Below are 17,293 nucleotides of genomic sequence, written 5' to 3'. Positions count from 1 at the left end.
ATTGCAGCTTTAATTAAAGGGCAAGAGCTGAGAGACGTTTCACAAATGGTGTGTGTGTGTGTGTGTGTGTGTGTGTGTGTGTGTGTGTGTGTGTGTGTGTGTGTGTGTGTGTGTGTGTGTGTGTGTGTGTGTGTGTGTGTGTGTGTGTGTGTGTGTGTGTGTGTGTGTGTGGTGTGTCAGTATCATTTCCTCTTAACACTAGCGTGTCTAAGCGGTCAGCCTGACTGGTTTTGAAGTGGATTATCTTTGCTCATGAAGATCTCAGAAAGTTCCTCTTCCATGACTTTATATAAATATTCCATTCAAATTATCTCTGTTTGTTTTTCCATCTGAAACATTTTCTAAATATGAAATTAGCCATGCTTTACCATCTCTGATGTTATTTTACGTCTATTTTGACCGCTCTCACCCTTTCTCCCCAGCCAGAGAGATCTTAACACCTCCAGACCACCTGGAGACTGTCATTGTTCTAGTTAATGGATCATTTGCATTTTACTGTCAGATAGGAACTTATATTTGATCACCATGTATCACCAACATGTTACTAATTATAGAGAATGTGAAATTAATCGATTGTTTATTCCCTGCGCAATGGATGAATTAAATTGATAGTGTGTCTCTCTCACTCACTCACTCACTCACTCACTCACTCACACACACGACAGGCAGTGTTGCCATGTCTGCTTATTATAAGCGACTGTGGGCTTGTTTTTCTATGAAGTCTTTCTATGAAGACACGTTTTGAGCTTGTAGATCGGCTATTTTCTGTGTATGTATGTATGTATGCATGTCATGTGGCCTATTAGTCGCTTCTTTTGGGCTTGTTTTCATAGACATGGCTGCTTATTTCTCTCGCAATTTGGCAACACTCATCGGCTTCAGACAGCAGCATACATTTAACTTGAAAAGTGAATCTGTGTAACTTAAACTTATACTACAATAGGTAACATTAAAAACAAAAGAGTTAAATTGTATATCTTTTGTGAGTGGCAAATGTTTCACAACACCCATTCCATGAATTTCACCCCCGAAAGCCTTTTTTTTTAAAAATAATTTTTATCCCTCGATTTTGTAACCCTTTTTTCACCCGGTGCCAATTTGCTAAGTGATCCTGGGCACTACACTCCCCCCACCAGCCTAGGGAGGCCAGGGCCGAGCTCATGCCTCCTTCAATGCATGAGAGCCAACTGACCTTCTTATCACCTGACAGGGGGGAGTTTCCCCGGTAGGACGTAGCGTGTGGAAGGAACACGTTATTCCAACCAGTTCCTTTCCCCTCCATCAGGCGCCCCGGCTGACCAGGGGGAGGCAGTATAGTGACCAGGATTACTACATGTTTTTGTGACGGTATTAACTACCCTAGCATACACGGGGAGAACATGCAAACTCCACACAGAAAGGCCCTTTCACCCCAGAAAGCCTTTTATAAACATATTTTCTATTGAAAGTGGACAGGGGCGTCTTTGAAATGACATCATCTGGCCGGAAAACGGAAACGGAAATGCACCGGTTTCCTGTTTGTCCCGGAACTACCGCTAGTAACAAAAATGAATATCACGCTGTTTTTATGGCATTATAGGATTTGACACAGCTCACGATAACTAAAGCTCCACTGGCTAAGAGAAACGATCCGCAGATAGTATAAAACAACAAAAAAACACTTTTTGAAACGCTTCTGCCTTCCGGTGAAAACAAATGGAATTCTGGATAATGCAGGACTCCGCTAAAGACCTGCAATGACGGTAGTGACGTTTTCTTTGGACTTTCCAGGTACAGCTTTAAGTACATATTGTTAATTGTTAATAATTATTAAGTACGCTACCAGTGAAACATTTTTAGGCCATAATCATTCATATAGGCTATCCATGTACCGCTGAAGTGATCGCGCTATTTTATACGGTTTTGTCATAAATATTTGACATGCAGTTACCATTCCAAGTTACACATTCACGTTCCCACTTAGCCTATATTATAATGTTTCTGCCTGTAGTCTAAACCAAATGAAACGTAGTCACTGTAGCCAACATGTGAGCTGAGTGGGATTGAAATGTTAATAGATATTTAAAAGACAATGATCTCCCCCGCTGTGCGCGGGAGAAGGTGTCAGCTCGTCTGGAGCTCAGAGGGGAGACAGTGGCCAATGGAATAGCAAGGAAAAAAACTGTCATTTTGATCTGAAGTTAGACTGTGTAGGGGATGGTCTGACTGCAGTCATTCAAGTGTTAGAGTTATAGGCCAAAACGTGTTATAGCGCCACCATGAGGCCATTTTGGAAAATGTTGAGTGGAATTTCTTCCTTGGCTTAGTGGGATGTGCGTGCAAAGTTCCTTGGCAATAGGACGCTGAGTTCATGATTTGATTGATTTGACTTCAACTACTACTACTAGCAGTAATATTCTTTCATAATATTGTCTTTCTAAAGATAATCTTTTGGTATTGTTTGCTTTATTTTAACAGTGACAAAGAGCAGAGACAGAGAGGATTCCCTGCATCAAGGAGCCTGGGGTGGGATTTGAACCACGGCCAGCTGTGGTACGTTCTCTACCAGGTGAGCTACCGGGGCACAACCCTCACATTGTCTTCTAATGATGTAGAGACATGTAGACATGATCAATGATGATCTAATGATGTAGTGACATGTAGACATGATCAATGATGATCTAATGATGTAGTGACATGTAGACATGATCAATGATGATCTAATGATATAGTGACATGTAGACATGATCAATGATGATCTAATGATGTAGTGACATGTAGACATGATCAATGATCTAATGATGTAGTGACATGTAGACATGATCAATGATGATCTAATGATGTAGTGACATGTAGACATGATCAATGATGATCTAATGATGTAGTGACATGTAGACATGATCAATGATCTAATGATGTAGTGACATGTAGACATGATCAATAATGATCTAATGATGTAGAGACATGTAGACATGATCAATGATGATCTAATGATGTAGTGACATGTAGACATGATCAGTTGTTGTTTATGTGCAGACATTCAGTTTGACAATGTCTCTGTCTCCCCCCAGCTCACCTCTTCATCTGACCAGCCAATAGAAACAATTTGATTATCACCTCTTCATCTGACCAGCCAATAGAAACACTGACTTAAATTCAACAATCAAAGTTCCACGTCCACCGACCAGGACCACTGACAGACATCCGGCCTCAACATGGGCGGTCGCAACATTTTCCCACATTTTCTTCTCGTCCTCCTGTGGATTACGGATTCCTACCTTAATTCACCACGGAATTTACACCAGATGGAGATGGAGAAAAATGTACTTGAAAAGCAGGAATCCCACAACGATTTCTACCTGCACACCGGTACGGAGCGGAAACATCTTGGTTTTGGTGCTGCGGCGATATACTCCACGTTGACCTCAAACCCGGATCGTAAGAATAAACCCCCGAATGGTCGGATGGATCGAAGGTGCATGATCTTCCTGTATCTCCTACTTTCAGGAGACATCGAGCTCAACCCTGGTCCTGTCTTCAAATCCTTCGGTAGGTTTTGTGTTCTCTTACTATCCCACAAAAATGTGGAATGCCCTACCAATAGACATAAAGGAGTGTGAATCCCTACTCTCCTTCAAAACCGCTCTAAAAGAGCACTTACAGCTGGCTGCAATTTGAAACTAGCCCCTGTAAAAGTCAAAGCCTAGCCCCCCCCCTCAAACTGTTTACTGTACATAGTTTTGTTTATGTTTTCTAACTGTTCATATGATGTTTTGCATAGTAGTGTATATTTGTTTGTCATAAATGTTTCGATGAATTGAGTAAAAAGGTCCTTTTTACTTTTTACACAATTGGAAACTAGCCATAGGCTTTCTTGGGTTTAAAATCCTCTTAGCAGACCTTGTATTGAACTTTCCTGTGTTTTTTTTTCAAACTGCTAATAAAGTATTCAATCAATCAATCATGGCAGGTAAACATAGTGTACCAGAAAATAACTTTGTGATGTTGATTAGTAATCCTCCCCAGAAAGTCTATATGCATGTTTCATGGGTGTTTTAGAGAAGAGAGAAGAGTCTAGGACGTGTGGAGCGTTGTCCAGGGTGTTTTAGAGAAGAGTCTAGGACGTGTGGAGCGTTGTCCAGGGTGTTTTAGAGAAGAGAGAAGAGTCTAGGACGTGTGGAGCGTTGTCCAGAGTGTTTTAGAAAAGAGAGAAGAGTCTAGGACGTGTGGAGCGTTGTCCAGAGTGTTTTAGAAAAGAGAGAAGAGTCTAGGACGTGTGGAGCGTTGTCCAGGGTGTTTTAGAGAAGAGAGAAGAGTCTAGGACATTTGTTGTCCACAACGTGTGGACAACATCAGTCGTTTGTAATGAGGGTAGGCATCAACCGGAAGTCAGTGATTAAATGCTTCATAACATGTTATGCTTCTTGTTATAAAGCATCATAGCATATAATTATACAATGTTACAAGCTGATCACAAGAAAACACTGTCACCAACAAATCCGTTTTCATTCCTCTTAGCTTCACAGAAACACTTTGTCGACCAACACCAGCCTGACCTGATTCAGAGAGTGAAGATGGTGGATCCCATCCTAGATCTGCTCCGTGCTGAGGGTGCCATCACCCATGAGGGCTACAGTATTGTGAGGTCTAAGTCCACCACCCAGGAGAAGATCAGGGAACTATATCCATTCCTGAACTCCAACAAAGCCAAAGACATTTTCTACAAAGGTCTTGAGGAACATGAGAAGTTACTTCTCAATGAGCTGTAAGTAATTTTCATTTACATTCAGTCAAAACATTGCATTAGTAGAAAAAATTAGAAGGTACCTTTTCAGGCCATGATGCTTTCAGTGTTCATATGAATCATCATGTATCCTCTTCATGTCTAAGAGATGCAGTTGTACTTGTTTTTATTGTTGTGGTGCAAACATAGCATGAGCTCTAAGTGAGGTGATCTTCAAGAGACAAAAACATGTCTTCTCTAATACATTCATTTTCACTTTGTTCATTATCTGTATACTGCATAGAGGCCAGAGTGCCAAAAGGCACATTTACATTGAATTCTAATGCATAATCAAGTTACTTTATCTTTGAATATAAGTTAATTAATTGACTGACACATGTTAGGTGCTATAGGGCCATATAGTATTTATATAGGACTGGTAGATTTATATATAGTGTTTTTTTGGGCGGTGAAACCGCCCCTATATGTGAGGTTTGGACAGGGGGTCCCATTGCACCCCCCCAACCCTGCGCTGTGATTGTCCACAATTGTACCCCCCTAACCCTGCACCGTGATTGGCCAATCACAGTCTATTCAGCACTGTGATTGGCTAGTGAAACATGACACATGTGCATAGCCCTATAAATAGGACTATGCACTTAAAAAAAACACATTTATGTTTTTTTTAAAGTTAGGGGTGTACAATTCTTTAAGTGAACTTCCATCACTGTGATGACCACTGTGACCACACCGCCCACTTCACACTGGGTGTGATTTTTATATTATTGGTAGATTTATATATATATATATATATATATATATATATATATATATATATATATATATATATATAATATATATATATATATATATATATATATATATATATATATATATATATATATAGTATTTAGTATTTATATAGGACTGGTAGATTTATATAGAGTTAGTATGACTATCGTTTTACATTTCACAGCAGGGATGCTCAGCCTTCTCATCCAACACAACCTGAAAGAGCAGCTACATCATCTGTCTCAGGTGAGTGTTGTGCCTCAACGTGGCATTGTCACAGGCTTGTCACCATTAAGATTCTTTTTTTCTTTCTCATATTCCAAAATATTCATATTGTTGAGACACAAACTCAGTATTCTGAGATAGTATGCATTCTTCTTTTAGAATTCTGGATGAGGCCATGTTCACACAATCCACATTATATCAGTGGGCTGCCGTAGCTTAATGAGTAGAGAGGCCTTCTGGTAGAGTATAGTTAATGTTTTATTGTGCTGTTACATTATAACTGATGGATTATATAGAACAGTTAATATAATTTTACACAATCATGGATTAAACCTGATTATTCATTATATTACCTAATCAGCTGCTTTCACATTTGGGACACTTTGTGTGTGTGTGTGTGTGTGTGTGTGTGTGTGTGTGTGTGTGTGTGTGTGTGTGTGTGTGTCTGTGTCTGTGTCTGTGTCTGTGTCTGTGTGTCTGTGTCTGTGTCTGTGTGTGTGTCTGTGTCTGTGTGTGTGTCTGTGTCTGTGTGTGTGTGTTTCATCTAGTATTTCATCCTTACACTTGTAAACCTGTGAACAACAAAGCTGATTCCGATCATATGTTGTTTCAGTCTCATTAAACACATCAAACACAATGTTGAGCTGAACATTGACAGATGCTAAACTTGAGCTTAATTTGAATATCAAAGTAACAAAACAGACCAGGATTTTATCATGCCTTTTTATCAGCAATAGAATTGTAGATTTCACATTTAGATTCAAGTGTTACATGTTTCATTATTACAGATTTGGCGGTGAAAACACAAGAGGATACAAAGCTTATTGAATTCTACCAAAACAAGCTCCAAACAAATGTTGAGGACCCATTCACATGTTTACCTGAAGGGTCTGTCCAACGGTCAGATAAGAAGGATTTTGAAGATTGCTACACACATGTCAGCATCCTACATGTGAACGACACAGAGATCAGCTGTGAGCATGAGGTCAGACAGATGCAGAGGAAGAAAGCATGGCAGGAGATCCCTCAGAGTGAAATGGTGATGAAGAAAGCAGGACAGGAGATTCAACTCAGTGACATCTTTAAACACCCTTCTGGAGAAGACAGACGCATCAGAACAGTGATGTCCATTGGTATTGCAGGAGTTGGCAAAACCTTTCTAGTACACAAGTTTGTCACTGACTGGGCAAAGAAAAAACATCAACATCCTCACCTCACATTTGTGTTCCAATTCCGCCACCTGAATTTACTGCGTGGACGAAAGTTCAGTTTAGCACAGCTAATTCACGAATGCATTGATGCAACCAAATGCATCCCAGAGGAAGATCTTAATTACATCTTCACCGAGCTGCGGAAGTCAGGAATCACAAATTACAACAAGAGCCTCTTCAAACTTCTGTTTGTATTTGATGGTTTAGATGAAAGCATCATTCCGCTGCACTTCGAGACTAAGCCTAAGTCTAACCATGACTGCTCTGATGACTTCTCCCGACCCGTCCCACTGGAAGAGCTTCTAGTAAACCTCATGAAAGGGAAACTGCTTCGCTGTGCTCACATCTGGATAACCACCCGCCCTGCTGCAGCCAAACAGATCCCTTCTGAGTTTGTTGACATGTTGATGGAGGTGAAAGGGTTCACTGACGCCAAGAAGGAGGAGTACTTCAGGAAGAGATTCAGTGATGAGAAGCTGGCCAGCAGAATCATCTTACACATTAAAACATCAATGAGCCTCCACATCATGTGTGAAATCCCAGTCTTCTGTTGGATCACTGCCACCGTTCTCCGTGATATTCTGAGAGACGAGACAGGCCAGCTGCCCAAGACCCAGACTGAGATGTACTGCTCCTTCTTGATGGTCCAGACAAAAAGGAAGAAGCAGAAGTATGAAGAGACACATGAAGGAAAACATGAAGCAAAGGAACGGGAAAATAAACCAAAGATCTCTCTTCGGTCATTCTTTGATTCTTTCTCTCTCTCAAAGAGAAAGAGAGAGGATCAACAGCAGCTCATGAAGACTGACAGGGAAGTTCTTCTGAAACTGGGAAGGCTGGCGTTTGAACATTTGGAGAAAGGCAGCATCATTTTCTACCAAGAAGACCTGGAAAAGTGTGATCTTGATGTGAAAGAAGCCTCACTGTACTCAGGAATGTGCACAGAGATCTTCAAAGGAGAGAATGTGAATTTCCAGAGAATTGTCTATAGCTTTGTTCATCTGAGCATTCAGGAGTTTCTGGCTGCAGTCTACCTGTTCCACTGTTTCACACAGAAGAACAGGAAGATACTGAAGACATTCCTGGGAGGCAGTGTCAGATCCTTGGATGATTTCCTGCAGAGTGTCATGGAAAAAGCCCTAGAGAGTGAGAATGGTCATCTGGACCTCTTTGTCCGCTTCCTTCATGGCCTCTCACTGGAGTCCAACCAAAGTCTGTTAGGAGGCCTGCTGGGTCAGACAGAGAACAGTCCAAAGAGCATCCAGAGAGCCATCAACAACCTGAAGAAGATGACCACTGAAGATTACTCTGCTGAGAGAATTATCAACATCTTCCACTGTTTGATGGAAATGAACGACCACTCAGTATTTCAGGAGATCCAACGGTACCTGAAGTCAAAGACAGAACTGTCTCCAACCCAGTGTTCAGCTCTGGCCTTCATGCTGCAGATGTCAGAGGTTCTGGATGAGTTGTACCTGGACACATACAACACATCATGGGAGGGGCGACGGAGGCTGATCCCAGCTGTGAGGAACAGCAGAAAGGCTCGGTTAGTAGTTATGTGGATAGAAAACGTATTAGAACAGAGTCAATCTACCTTCACACCACTACACTTTAACTAGAAATGATGGTTAACTCTCTCAGTGCCAGGCCCCGAGTTATCCCAAGTTTTCACTGTATACCCTCAGTGCCAGAACGAGAAATCCCCCGAGTTTAAAAAAAAGAAAAAAAATGTTCAGAACCCAAGATATCATTATCTGAAGATTTGCAGCTCCAGGCTGTATCTCGCTTCCTAAGCACTTTTTTTTACTTTGAAAATAAAATAAAAATTATGGCACAGTTCGCAATATTTTTTTTATTTCATTGGCACTGAGAGTTAACGTAAAACTTTGGACCCCACTGAGGGTCCTTGAGGAGTTCTAGGCGGTCCCCATCAAAATATGGAATGGTTTAAACACTTTAAACATACTTTGTACTTCAGCTATTTGAAAATAGCCGATCTACAAGCTCATAATGTGTCGCGATGCGTTGTAAGCTTGTAGATCAGCTATTTCTTCTTTCTCTTTTTTCTTTTTTTACTTGAATAATTGAGAAAAATGTTGAATAACCTTTAACAGCATATTATCTTCTCTTATGGGCTTACTTACACAAAATATTTTCAGATGGGGTCAAATGTCAATTTTCTTGACATGACGTTTGAGAGCCACAACTGTAAAAGATACAGGCACACGCACACACTACAGAGAAGCATAGACTAATAACCATGCCGTTAAGAATAAATAAAGCCAAGTTACTTGATCCACTAGAAAATAAGAAAATCATGTTTTAAAGTCTACATTTCTTTGGTGTGAACTGTGAAGAATGATGTTTCAAACGTTATATTCCCACAAATAAATATCCATTGAACTGTGAGTGTGTAGGCAGTAGGCACCACCTGTATGAGCCTCATTCATTGTTTATTTTGCATTGAGAGAGCCCTCACATCCACCAACACATTTACTCCACTTACCACAAAAATCAGGCTTCACTTCAGAGACAAGAAGTAGCGTAACACAAACTCATTGAACTCTGTCAATGGGACTGGCAGCTGGCATGGCAGCTTCACATTATGTTATGTTATGTTGTTTCAAAATGAATTGCTTTTATGTATTTATTTTAGCAGAGACTAAATATCTCCATTTTCTTTGTCGTTTCAAGTGACAATAAAAAAAAATCCAATGCTACTGAAGAAACACCCCCCCCCCCCCCCCCAACATAACCCCTGACCAAAAATAAAGAAACAAAATACAATGTACTAACCTACTTACCTAAACTAATAAAAACATGAACAAACAAGGAACTGGATAAACCAAACAAACGAACCAAACACCCCTACATAGTGATTAATCAAGTATTGACAAAGAATGAATTCAAAATATAAACACAACTGAAGGACTCAAAGTTAACGAATGGCAAAACTAGCAAACTAACAAAAAGGTTACAAAGGCTGGAGGACACGAGGGCTTGAGTCTCTGTTGCTCTTAAGCTGCCAACTATCAGGATAGCATCAGGTTAATTCACAGGTAAAGACGCTATGCGATGGTTGACAAGATATTAACGTGTGGAACAGGCACGTGCTGAGGAGGGCTTTGGGTGTTTTTTTGGTGCTTGGGCACCAAGCTTTCGCCTCTGATGCCCAAAGTGCCCTTTTGCCCTCTTCTTTTTTTGTAATGGCCTGTGCAACACCCGTGGCCCTTATCAAGAAGAACATTAGACGAATAATTTCACTATCATAATTATTATTTATATTATTATAATTTAAATGAGCTGGCTGCCATCAGTCACTTTTCACCTAATATAATGCAGTGATGTCATAGTGCCCCTCCCACCTCATTAATCTCGCAGCTTCATTGCAAACAACTTGAGACATGCTCTCCACAAGCATGGTAGGTTCACTCCTCCATCAATACATTGTTGCTTTTACACTTCACGTTTTGTGCGGATTAGCTACAACTCTAATCCAATATCGTAAACGTCGGCCGTCATCTTTATGATGCGGTTGAAATTATTAATAATTGCGGTGCAGGTAAATAGTAAATATTTGACACTTCCAATGTGATCAAGTGACCTAACTTGATGCACATCAGTGACACTTTGTATCTGGCAGAGCATTTAGTTTGTAAAATATCAGGTGAAGCAAGCCGTTTCCACACCACAACAGGAGTCTTGACACCACAGCTATGATTGCGCCACCTACAGGGCTCTGTGGATTTGTCTATAAATAAAGACCAGTAAAAGCCAGGTAAAAAACAAGACTCTTACACCCAACTAGACCAGCACTCACGAGTTCGGTTAAAAAGAAAAAACTAAGTAAAATAAGTAACATATGTCAGGTAGCCGAGCTACAAGCTCACAGTTGTGAGGTGCTCATTAGTCATTACTGCCGTGTAACCAATTAAAAATCTGGCTTTAGAACCCAGCTCTCTATGCAAAGAATATATTTTTTTCATATAAAATATAGTTTTTTTTGTGCCAGGTTTTATATTCTATATTCACTGAATATTCACCTGTATTGTAACCAACAGCTTTAATTTTTATTATAATAAAGAACATTTAAAACAAAAAGCTACAAAGTGCTTTTTGGCCACAGGGTGGCGCTAGAGGAAAGGTTGTGGGGTCACTTAATCAGTAGGGTTCATTCTCCAGGGAGAATCGATGTGCTCCATCAGTTTCATGACAATCCTCACATTAAATGTTCACACATCATGTGTGAAAGTGAACATTTTGGTCTGAAGGTGGCGCTAGAGTAGAGGTCATGGGGTCAGTAAAAGCAGTAGGTTTAATCCTGTGGGGAGAATGAATGTGATCAACAAGTTTCATGACAATCTGACCAGTACATTAGACATGTTGTGTGACAGTTTGACCTAATGGTGGAGCTACAGGAAATACTATTTGGTCACTAAAATAAGTTGGTGTCATCCTCTGGGAAGCATGAAGGAGAACAGTCTTTATTTATATTATTTTTTCAAAATATGTCATTTAAGATATGTTTATGTAAGCTCACAATGTTCTGTGTTGCGATGTGCTATGAGCTTGTAGATCTGCTATTTTGGTTGAATGTTCAGTAGAATAGGGTCACCTGACCACATGGTGGCGCTCTACCTTACCATATGTGCAACATTTCTTACTAGGGAGAAAATCTCTTAGTTAACTTCATTGACAGTAAATGTGGAATAATGTGTTTGATCATCTCTGATTTTACATTTCATCTTTACAGACTTACTGGCTATGAGGTCCTCCAACAGACAGACTGTGAAGTTGTGTCTTCAGCTCTCAGCTCTAATCCTTCACATCTAACAGAACTGGACATCAGTGGGTTCAAACTGAAGGATCCATTCATGGAGATTCTCTCTGCTGGACTGAAGAGTCCACATTGCAGACTGCAGATTCTAAGGTCAGATTTACCACCATTATTGTTATATTTTACAATTTATTATTATTATTATTATTATAATATTGTTTTTTATATATGTTTTGGTGCTTTGAGTGCCGCGCTATGAGCTTGTAGATCTGCTATTTAGATCTGCTACCCCCTGGTACCCCCACCCCCCCCCCCCCCCAAAGGACCCCTGGACACTTTGAGAACCAATGACATATAGTACAGCAGGTAGACAGGAAATGGGGAGAGAGAGATGGGGAATGACACGCAGCAAAGGCTGTCGGGATCAGGATTTGAACCCGCGATGCGCTGTCAGGCTACATTGGAGCCTAGGGACTGCTACGCCAGCGGCCCAGGACTGTTTTATCATTTATTATGTGATTATAACATGAATACTGTGGTGAGACTTTATTTGAAGAGTGTGAATAAGGTTGACATCATGATAACCCACACTGACTAGAATAATGATAAGGTACAGTGACTACAGTATGTGATCCATCATGGCTGCTAGGGAATGATCACATCAGTTATGTAATCATTTGACTGTCAAACTGGTGTAAACACAGACTGGAAGGTCTGCTGGTTCCTCAGCCCACCAGCACCAGCAGTCTGATCAATTATGATCACTGTTGTGTCTGGAAGAGTTTCAGAGTAAAACAGTCCATTACTCTGAAATGTTTCTGATAAAACTGTCTCCTGTCTGTTTCCAGTGAGTTATTATTAGTATTAGTATTTGTATATTTAGATTGATCTATCTCTCTATCTATCTATCTGTGTTGTTTTCGTTGACGATGATGACATGATTTTGTTAACGCCCTTTTATTCATTACGAAGACGAGATGAGTCAGAGCTAAACAAAGCTCTTTGATGTGATTTTTGTTGACGAGACGAGACGGGACAACATTGTTACTGGGTGGTCTATCGTCGGACGTTCAAAATTCATGAACAGCTCAAAATATTATAGTGACGCTTCAGTGTGTTTCTATGGGGGATTAGTGGCCAATCATAGGGAGGGTTCTAGGACGCATTCTGTTGTTAAGCCGTGACGTGTGCGCCTGTCAGAACAACTTCCGGGTCCATGTGTGTGTTTTACCAATATGCACAGTGCTGTGTCCCTCACTGTTTTAACAATCTGAGACTAAAATAACAACTTAAGCGTCATTCTACCGCTCTCCTGGCAACGACAAAGAGAAGAGGAAATCGTTATTTTTTTATATACATATATATAAATACTATATTAATATTGATAATAAATATATGTATATATAATAAATATGTATATACATACATATATTAGCCTACTTTTTACTGTCTATGATATTAGCATTAAGACCCTTTTTAACCCTCAATGGTTCATTTCTGAAAAAGCAGGTTATTGTAAAAAGATTCAGGTTTCAGACATGTTTGTTTACAATGAAGAGTGGACGGTGCCTTTTGGACCCGGAAGTGACGTTGGACTACAAAAAACGAATAGCAACATCCGGCTCTGTGATTGGTTGGGATGCCGGCTTACTGGGGCGTGTATGGCACATGTGTTGTTGTTGTTGTCAGAGTGATTGAGCATGAATGTATGAGTATGAGTATTGAGTATGAGTATGTTGTGTGAAGAGAGTTGCCTTATGATGACTGGGCACATTATGACATCTTACTTGATGATTAAGTCATACAAATAATTGCGATTAGTGATTCAATTTAGTTGTTTTTAATTAATTTTAATGATGTGGCTTTTTGTCACAAAAGAAAGGCTGCACGTGGCAGATATGACAAAAACTATTAAATACACAAAGACACAACCTATACCAATAATCAAAATAAATAATATTATATATATTATAATATATAATATTTTACTCTCAAAATGTGTTACAAAATAGTGGAAACAGCAGATCTACAAGCTCACAACTATTCACAACTAAAATAGTGGAAACAGCAGATCTACAAGCTCACAACTATTCTCAACTAAAATAGTGGAAACAGCAGATCTACAAGCTCACAACTATTTCCACTATTTGTATCAGGCCTATTTGTGTTGTTAAAATGTATCAAAAATATTCAAATGTTTTAATTTTTTTCCAATATATTTTTTAAAATAGCAGATCTACAAGCTCACAATGCATCACAATGTGACACATTGTGAGTTTATAGATCTGCTATTTTCAAAAGAATCTTGCTGTTACTTTCAATGGTGTGACACCATGTTCTCGTGCTGTACTACATCGGTTCTCAAAGTGGGGTCCAGGGACCCACAGGGGTCCTTGAGGGGGTTCCAGGGGGTCCCCAGCTAAGTGTTTTAAATATGCATCAAAATCAGTTTATCCACTAAACACCCTGGGCCGATGCACATCACATTCAAATGTTTTCACATTTTTATGAAAACCTCTCAAGATGGCGCCAACATGTCCACTGAACTCAATGGTTGGGGGCGGGGCGGTCACTCGTTCTAAATATGTTTATAATTTTGGCCATTGCTTAGAAAGAAAGATCAGAAAGCTAAAAATTCAGGATACCAGTCATGTGCTTATTAAGCTATTAAGATGTCTTTCTTTATAATGTGTTTGTTAGTCTAGACTCTAGGCTATGCTATCTGAACATGCAGTATTTTGCAGTATTATGCCCCAATTTGAATCTTCAAAATGGGATATACATAGCGCAAAAAACAAGGATAAAAAATGTGTAATATCAGTGAAAATACTTGCCCATTGAAAAAGCCTTGCTGGGCCATAAACACAAGTGTACTATATTGGCTTGAGGTGGCTAAAGTGGCCAACGTGAAATCGCGCAAAGACACCCGACTTAATGTTTTGAGGGCGAGGCGCGTGCGGGAGCACGGGGCTCATGGGGCCCACTTTGGGAAATCTTGTCCCCCCCACCCGAGAATCCTGTCATCGGTCCTGCCTAGCGCTAAAGTAAAAGTGCAATAAATCAGCTTCCTACTTTCATAAACAGATGAGACAAAATAGGAAAATCAAATGAGCAAGAGCTAAAACAAATAAGTGTATCGAATAAACAAGATACAATAAAACAATAAAACAAGAGTTCGTACAACTAGTTACAAGTAGGTCAGGCAGAGTGGAAGGGTATGGAGTTACATTTGTGTCTTTATTAAACAAACAAAAGAAAAACATTTGAGAGAGAAAAAATATAAACAGAGCAAAGAATAGTTTTGAATGAAAACGAAGTAAAACAGCAAGCAAAAAATAATAATTTGTAAGCAAAGGAAATGATATAAACAGAACAACAAAATATTTTTAATTAAAACAAATTAAAAACGCAATCAAAAAAATATATTTGCAAGCAAAAAAATACAAGATTTGAAAGAAAATTAAAAATAATTTAGAACAAAACTTTTAAAATTCAAGAGTAAAAAAATAATGAAAAACTGTTAAAACTACATAAAACAAAATACTTAGTAAAATGTTTGGGTAATAAAATGTGTTGTGCTAAATAAAATGTTTTTAATGTTTTTTTTCCTCATTTGCAAATGAAAGTAGTTTTTTTCTGATTGCAAAATGCCTTCTCTCTCAAAACCTATGTCTTTGGTCTCGATTTTTTTTTATCTCTCTTGGATTTTTTTGTGTGAGGGGTTAAAGTTCAGAAGGCGGGTCCTACGCTGATAGATGTAAGACACCTCTCCATTGGTCACTCGGAGTCTGAGTGACAGCTTGACAACTTTCCCCTCCCAGCCAACAACAACAACATTCCACTCCGGCTCCCAGTACATTTCTCCAGCTGTGGCAGATTTTTGTGCTGCGAAACTTTGACAGATAGTCAGTGCGTAAGTATTTTAACTTCCCTCCTTTTAACTTTTTCACATATTAGGCCTATGGCGACTTTATTTAATTTAATGATATAAGATGTAGTAAGTTAAAATACATTATTGTGCTGCTAGTGGCCGTCACTCGCGCATCCAACGGCTATTGCCAGCCTGCAGCATGTCGTTGCATGTATATTATGTAGCTACTCCAGTTACCAGGTCAATCATCTATAACGTTAGTTTATGCTCTTATTGTGATGTGCTGCAATTATTTTTGCGTCATTTGATGCAAATGTTATCATTGAGTAAATTAAAAGTGCAGCTCAGTGTGCTAGGCTCTCAACTACGACGCATCCAAACAGGTACATTCTGACGTTTGCGTAACTATTTATATATTGACATAATTGTTGTTCTGGGAACCCAAATGAGTATGAAACTTAAGCCAGGGGTCTTCAGCGCTTTTCAGGCCAAGGACCCCCTAGCTCAGAGAAAGATAAGCAGGGCCCCCAATACATACTGTATAAAATTAAGATTAAACTTTTTCATATATTTCATAGATAGCTTCATAGACTTGTTTGACAGACACTGTCATGTTGGATTCATGTTAATGTGTATTTTCAGACATTTAACTACTTCAGCCCTCAAATACTTAGTAAACTTGACCTTTCACTCTGTACTTGGTCTGCTCTTTTTTCCCTCTACACCAAACAACGTTCCCAAAAATAGCAGATCTACAAGCTTGCAGTGCGAGGTGCTGTGAGCTTGTAGATCTGCTATTTTTGGCTAAAGTTCTCTTCAGTGTAGGCAGGGATGCTAGGGTTCAAGTGGTTAATGTAAAAAAAACATGAATTTGGTAGCCCCCCGTCGTAACTCTGAGGGCCCCCTTGGGGTTACGGTGACGGACCCTCAGACCCCTGACTTAAGCATTCGTAAGCCTAGTACAGTGCACCTCAAGTCCGTTTTATTAAGAGTAGCGGTTCTAAGTGTTAAACTGAAGTGATATTGATACATTCCAAACATTATCAAAGTATTTTGCGGCACCCCTTGCGGCACCCACTTTGAGAAACCCTGTCCTACACTCATACAGCACATAATATACCCAGATTTTAACCGATTTTAGAATCAGAATAATCTTTGTCACAATCATCTTTATTGTCAAATCACAGGTTTACAGGTGTAAAACAGTGGGTGAAATTAGTTTTTGTGCAAGCTCCGTAGTTTCTCGTTTGTTTTCATAAAGAGAAGAAGTGGGGCCACTAACTAACCGGGTACAGGGCAAGCAATGTTCTCAAGTGATCGTAGTGTATCTTGTCAGTAGCACAACACAATTTCATTATCTGGATATCGGACTGTCAGACAAATAATACAGTTTCCGTTCATAATCATATTTGGTCCGCTGTGTATTTTATTGGTGATTCTTGTGAATGAGTTTAACATAATTGCTCTCTTTACGTTTATTGGTATATTTTTTTAAGCTTTGAAACTTGTTACTTCAGATGTTGATCTTTTGTCCTTTCTAAGATGTACAACCAGAAGATGCGGCTGAGGGAGAGAGACCCTCTGTGCTCATGGTGATGCAGTGGCTGACTGGGCAGGGACACAGGCATTTGCTGGTGTCGGAGAGAAAGAAATTCAAAATAGTTGACCACAACTGTCTAGTCCACAGGCCAGGCCACACTGTTTGTTATCCC

At 39.6% G+C, this 17,293-nt stretch overlaps 1 protein-coding gene across 1 annotated transcript in view; it reads left to right on the top strand.

Annotated features, from left to right (window-relative positions):
• The window catches only part of LOC308101624 (NACHT, LRR and PYD domains-containing protein 12-like), an 88,670-nt gene that overhangs the window by 29,887 nt on the left and 41,490 nt on the right, over nucleotides 1-17,293 (top strand). Inside the window, exons 3-8 of the mRNA XM_080451044.1 lie at nucleotides 2,458-2,548; nucleotides 3,051-3,528; nucleotides 4,498-4,744; nucleotides 5,679-5,740; nucleotides 6,625-8,479; nucleotides 11,687-11,863. Of these exons, the coding sequence (XP_080307170.1) occupies nucleotides 3,195-3,528; nucleotides 4,498-4,744; nucleotides 5,679-5,740; nucleotides 6,625-8,479; nucleotides 11,687-11,863 (2,675 nt within the window). The 5' untranslated portion in view covers nucleotides 2,458-2,548; nucleotides 3,051-3,194. The remainder of the gene's footprint in view (nucleotides 1-2,457; nucleotides 2,549-3,050; nucleotides 3,529-4,497; nucleotides 4,745-5,678; nucleotides 5,741-6,624; nucleotides 8,480-11,686; nucleotides 11,864-17,293) is intronic.

This window comes from Gymnoscopelus braueri (assembly GCF_963280865.1).
Source record: "Gymnoscopelus braueri genome assembly, chromosome: 15".
In the NCBI taxonomy this organism is placed as follows: domain Eukaryota; kingdom Metazoa; phylum Chordata; class Actinopteri; order Myctophiformes; family Myctophidae; genus Gymnoscopelus; species Gymnoscopelus braueri.
This window is presented reverse-complemented; position numbering and strand designations above follow the sequence as displayed.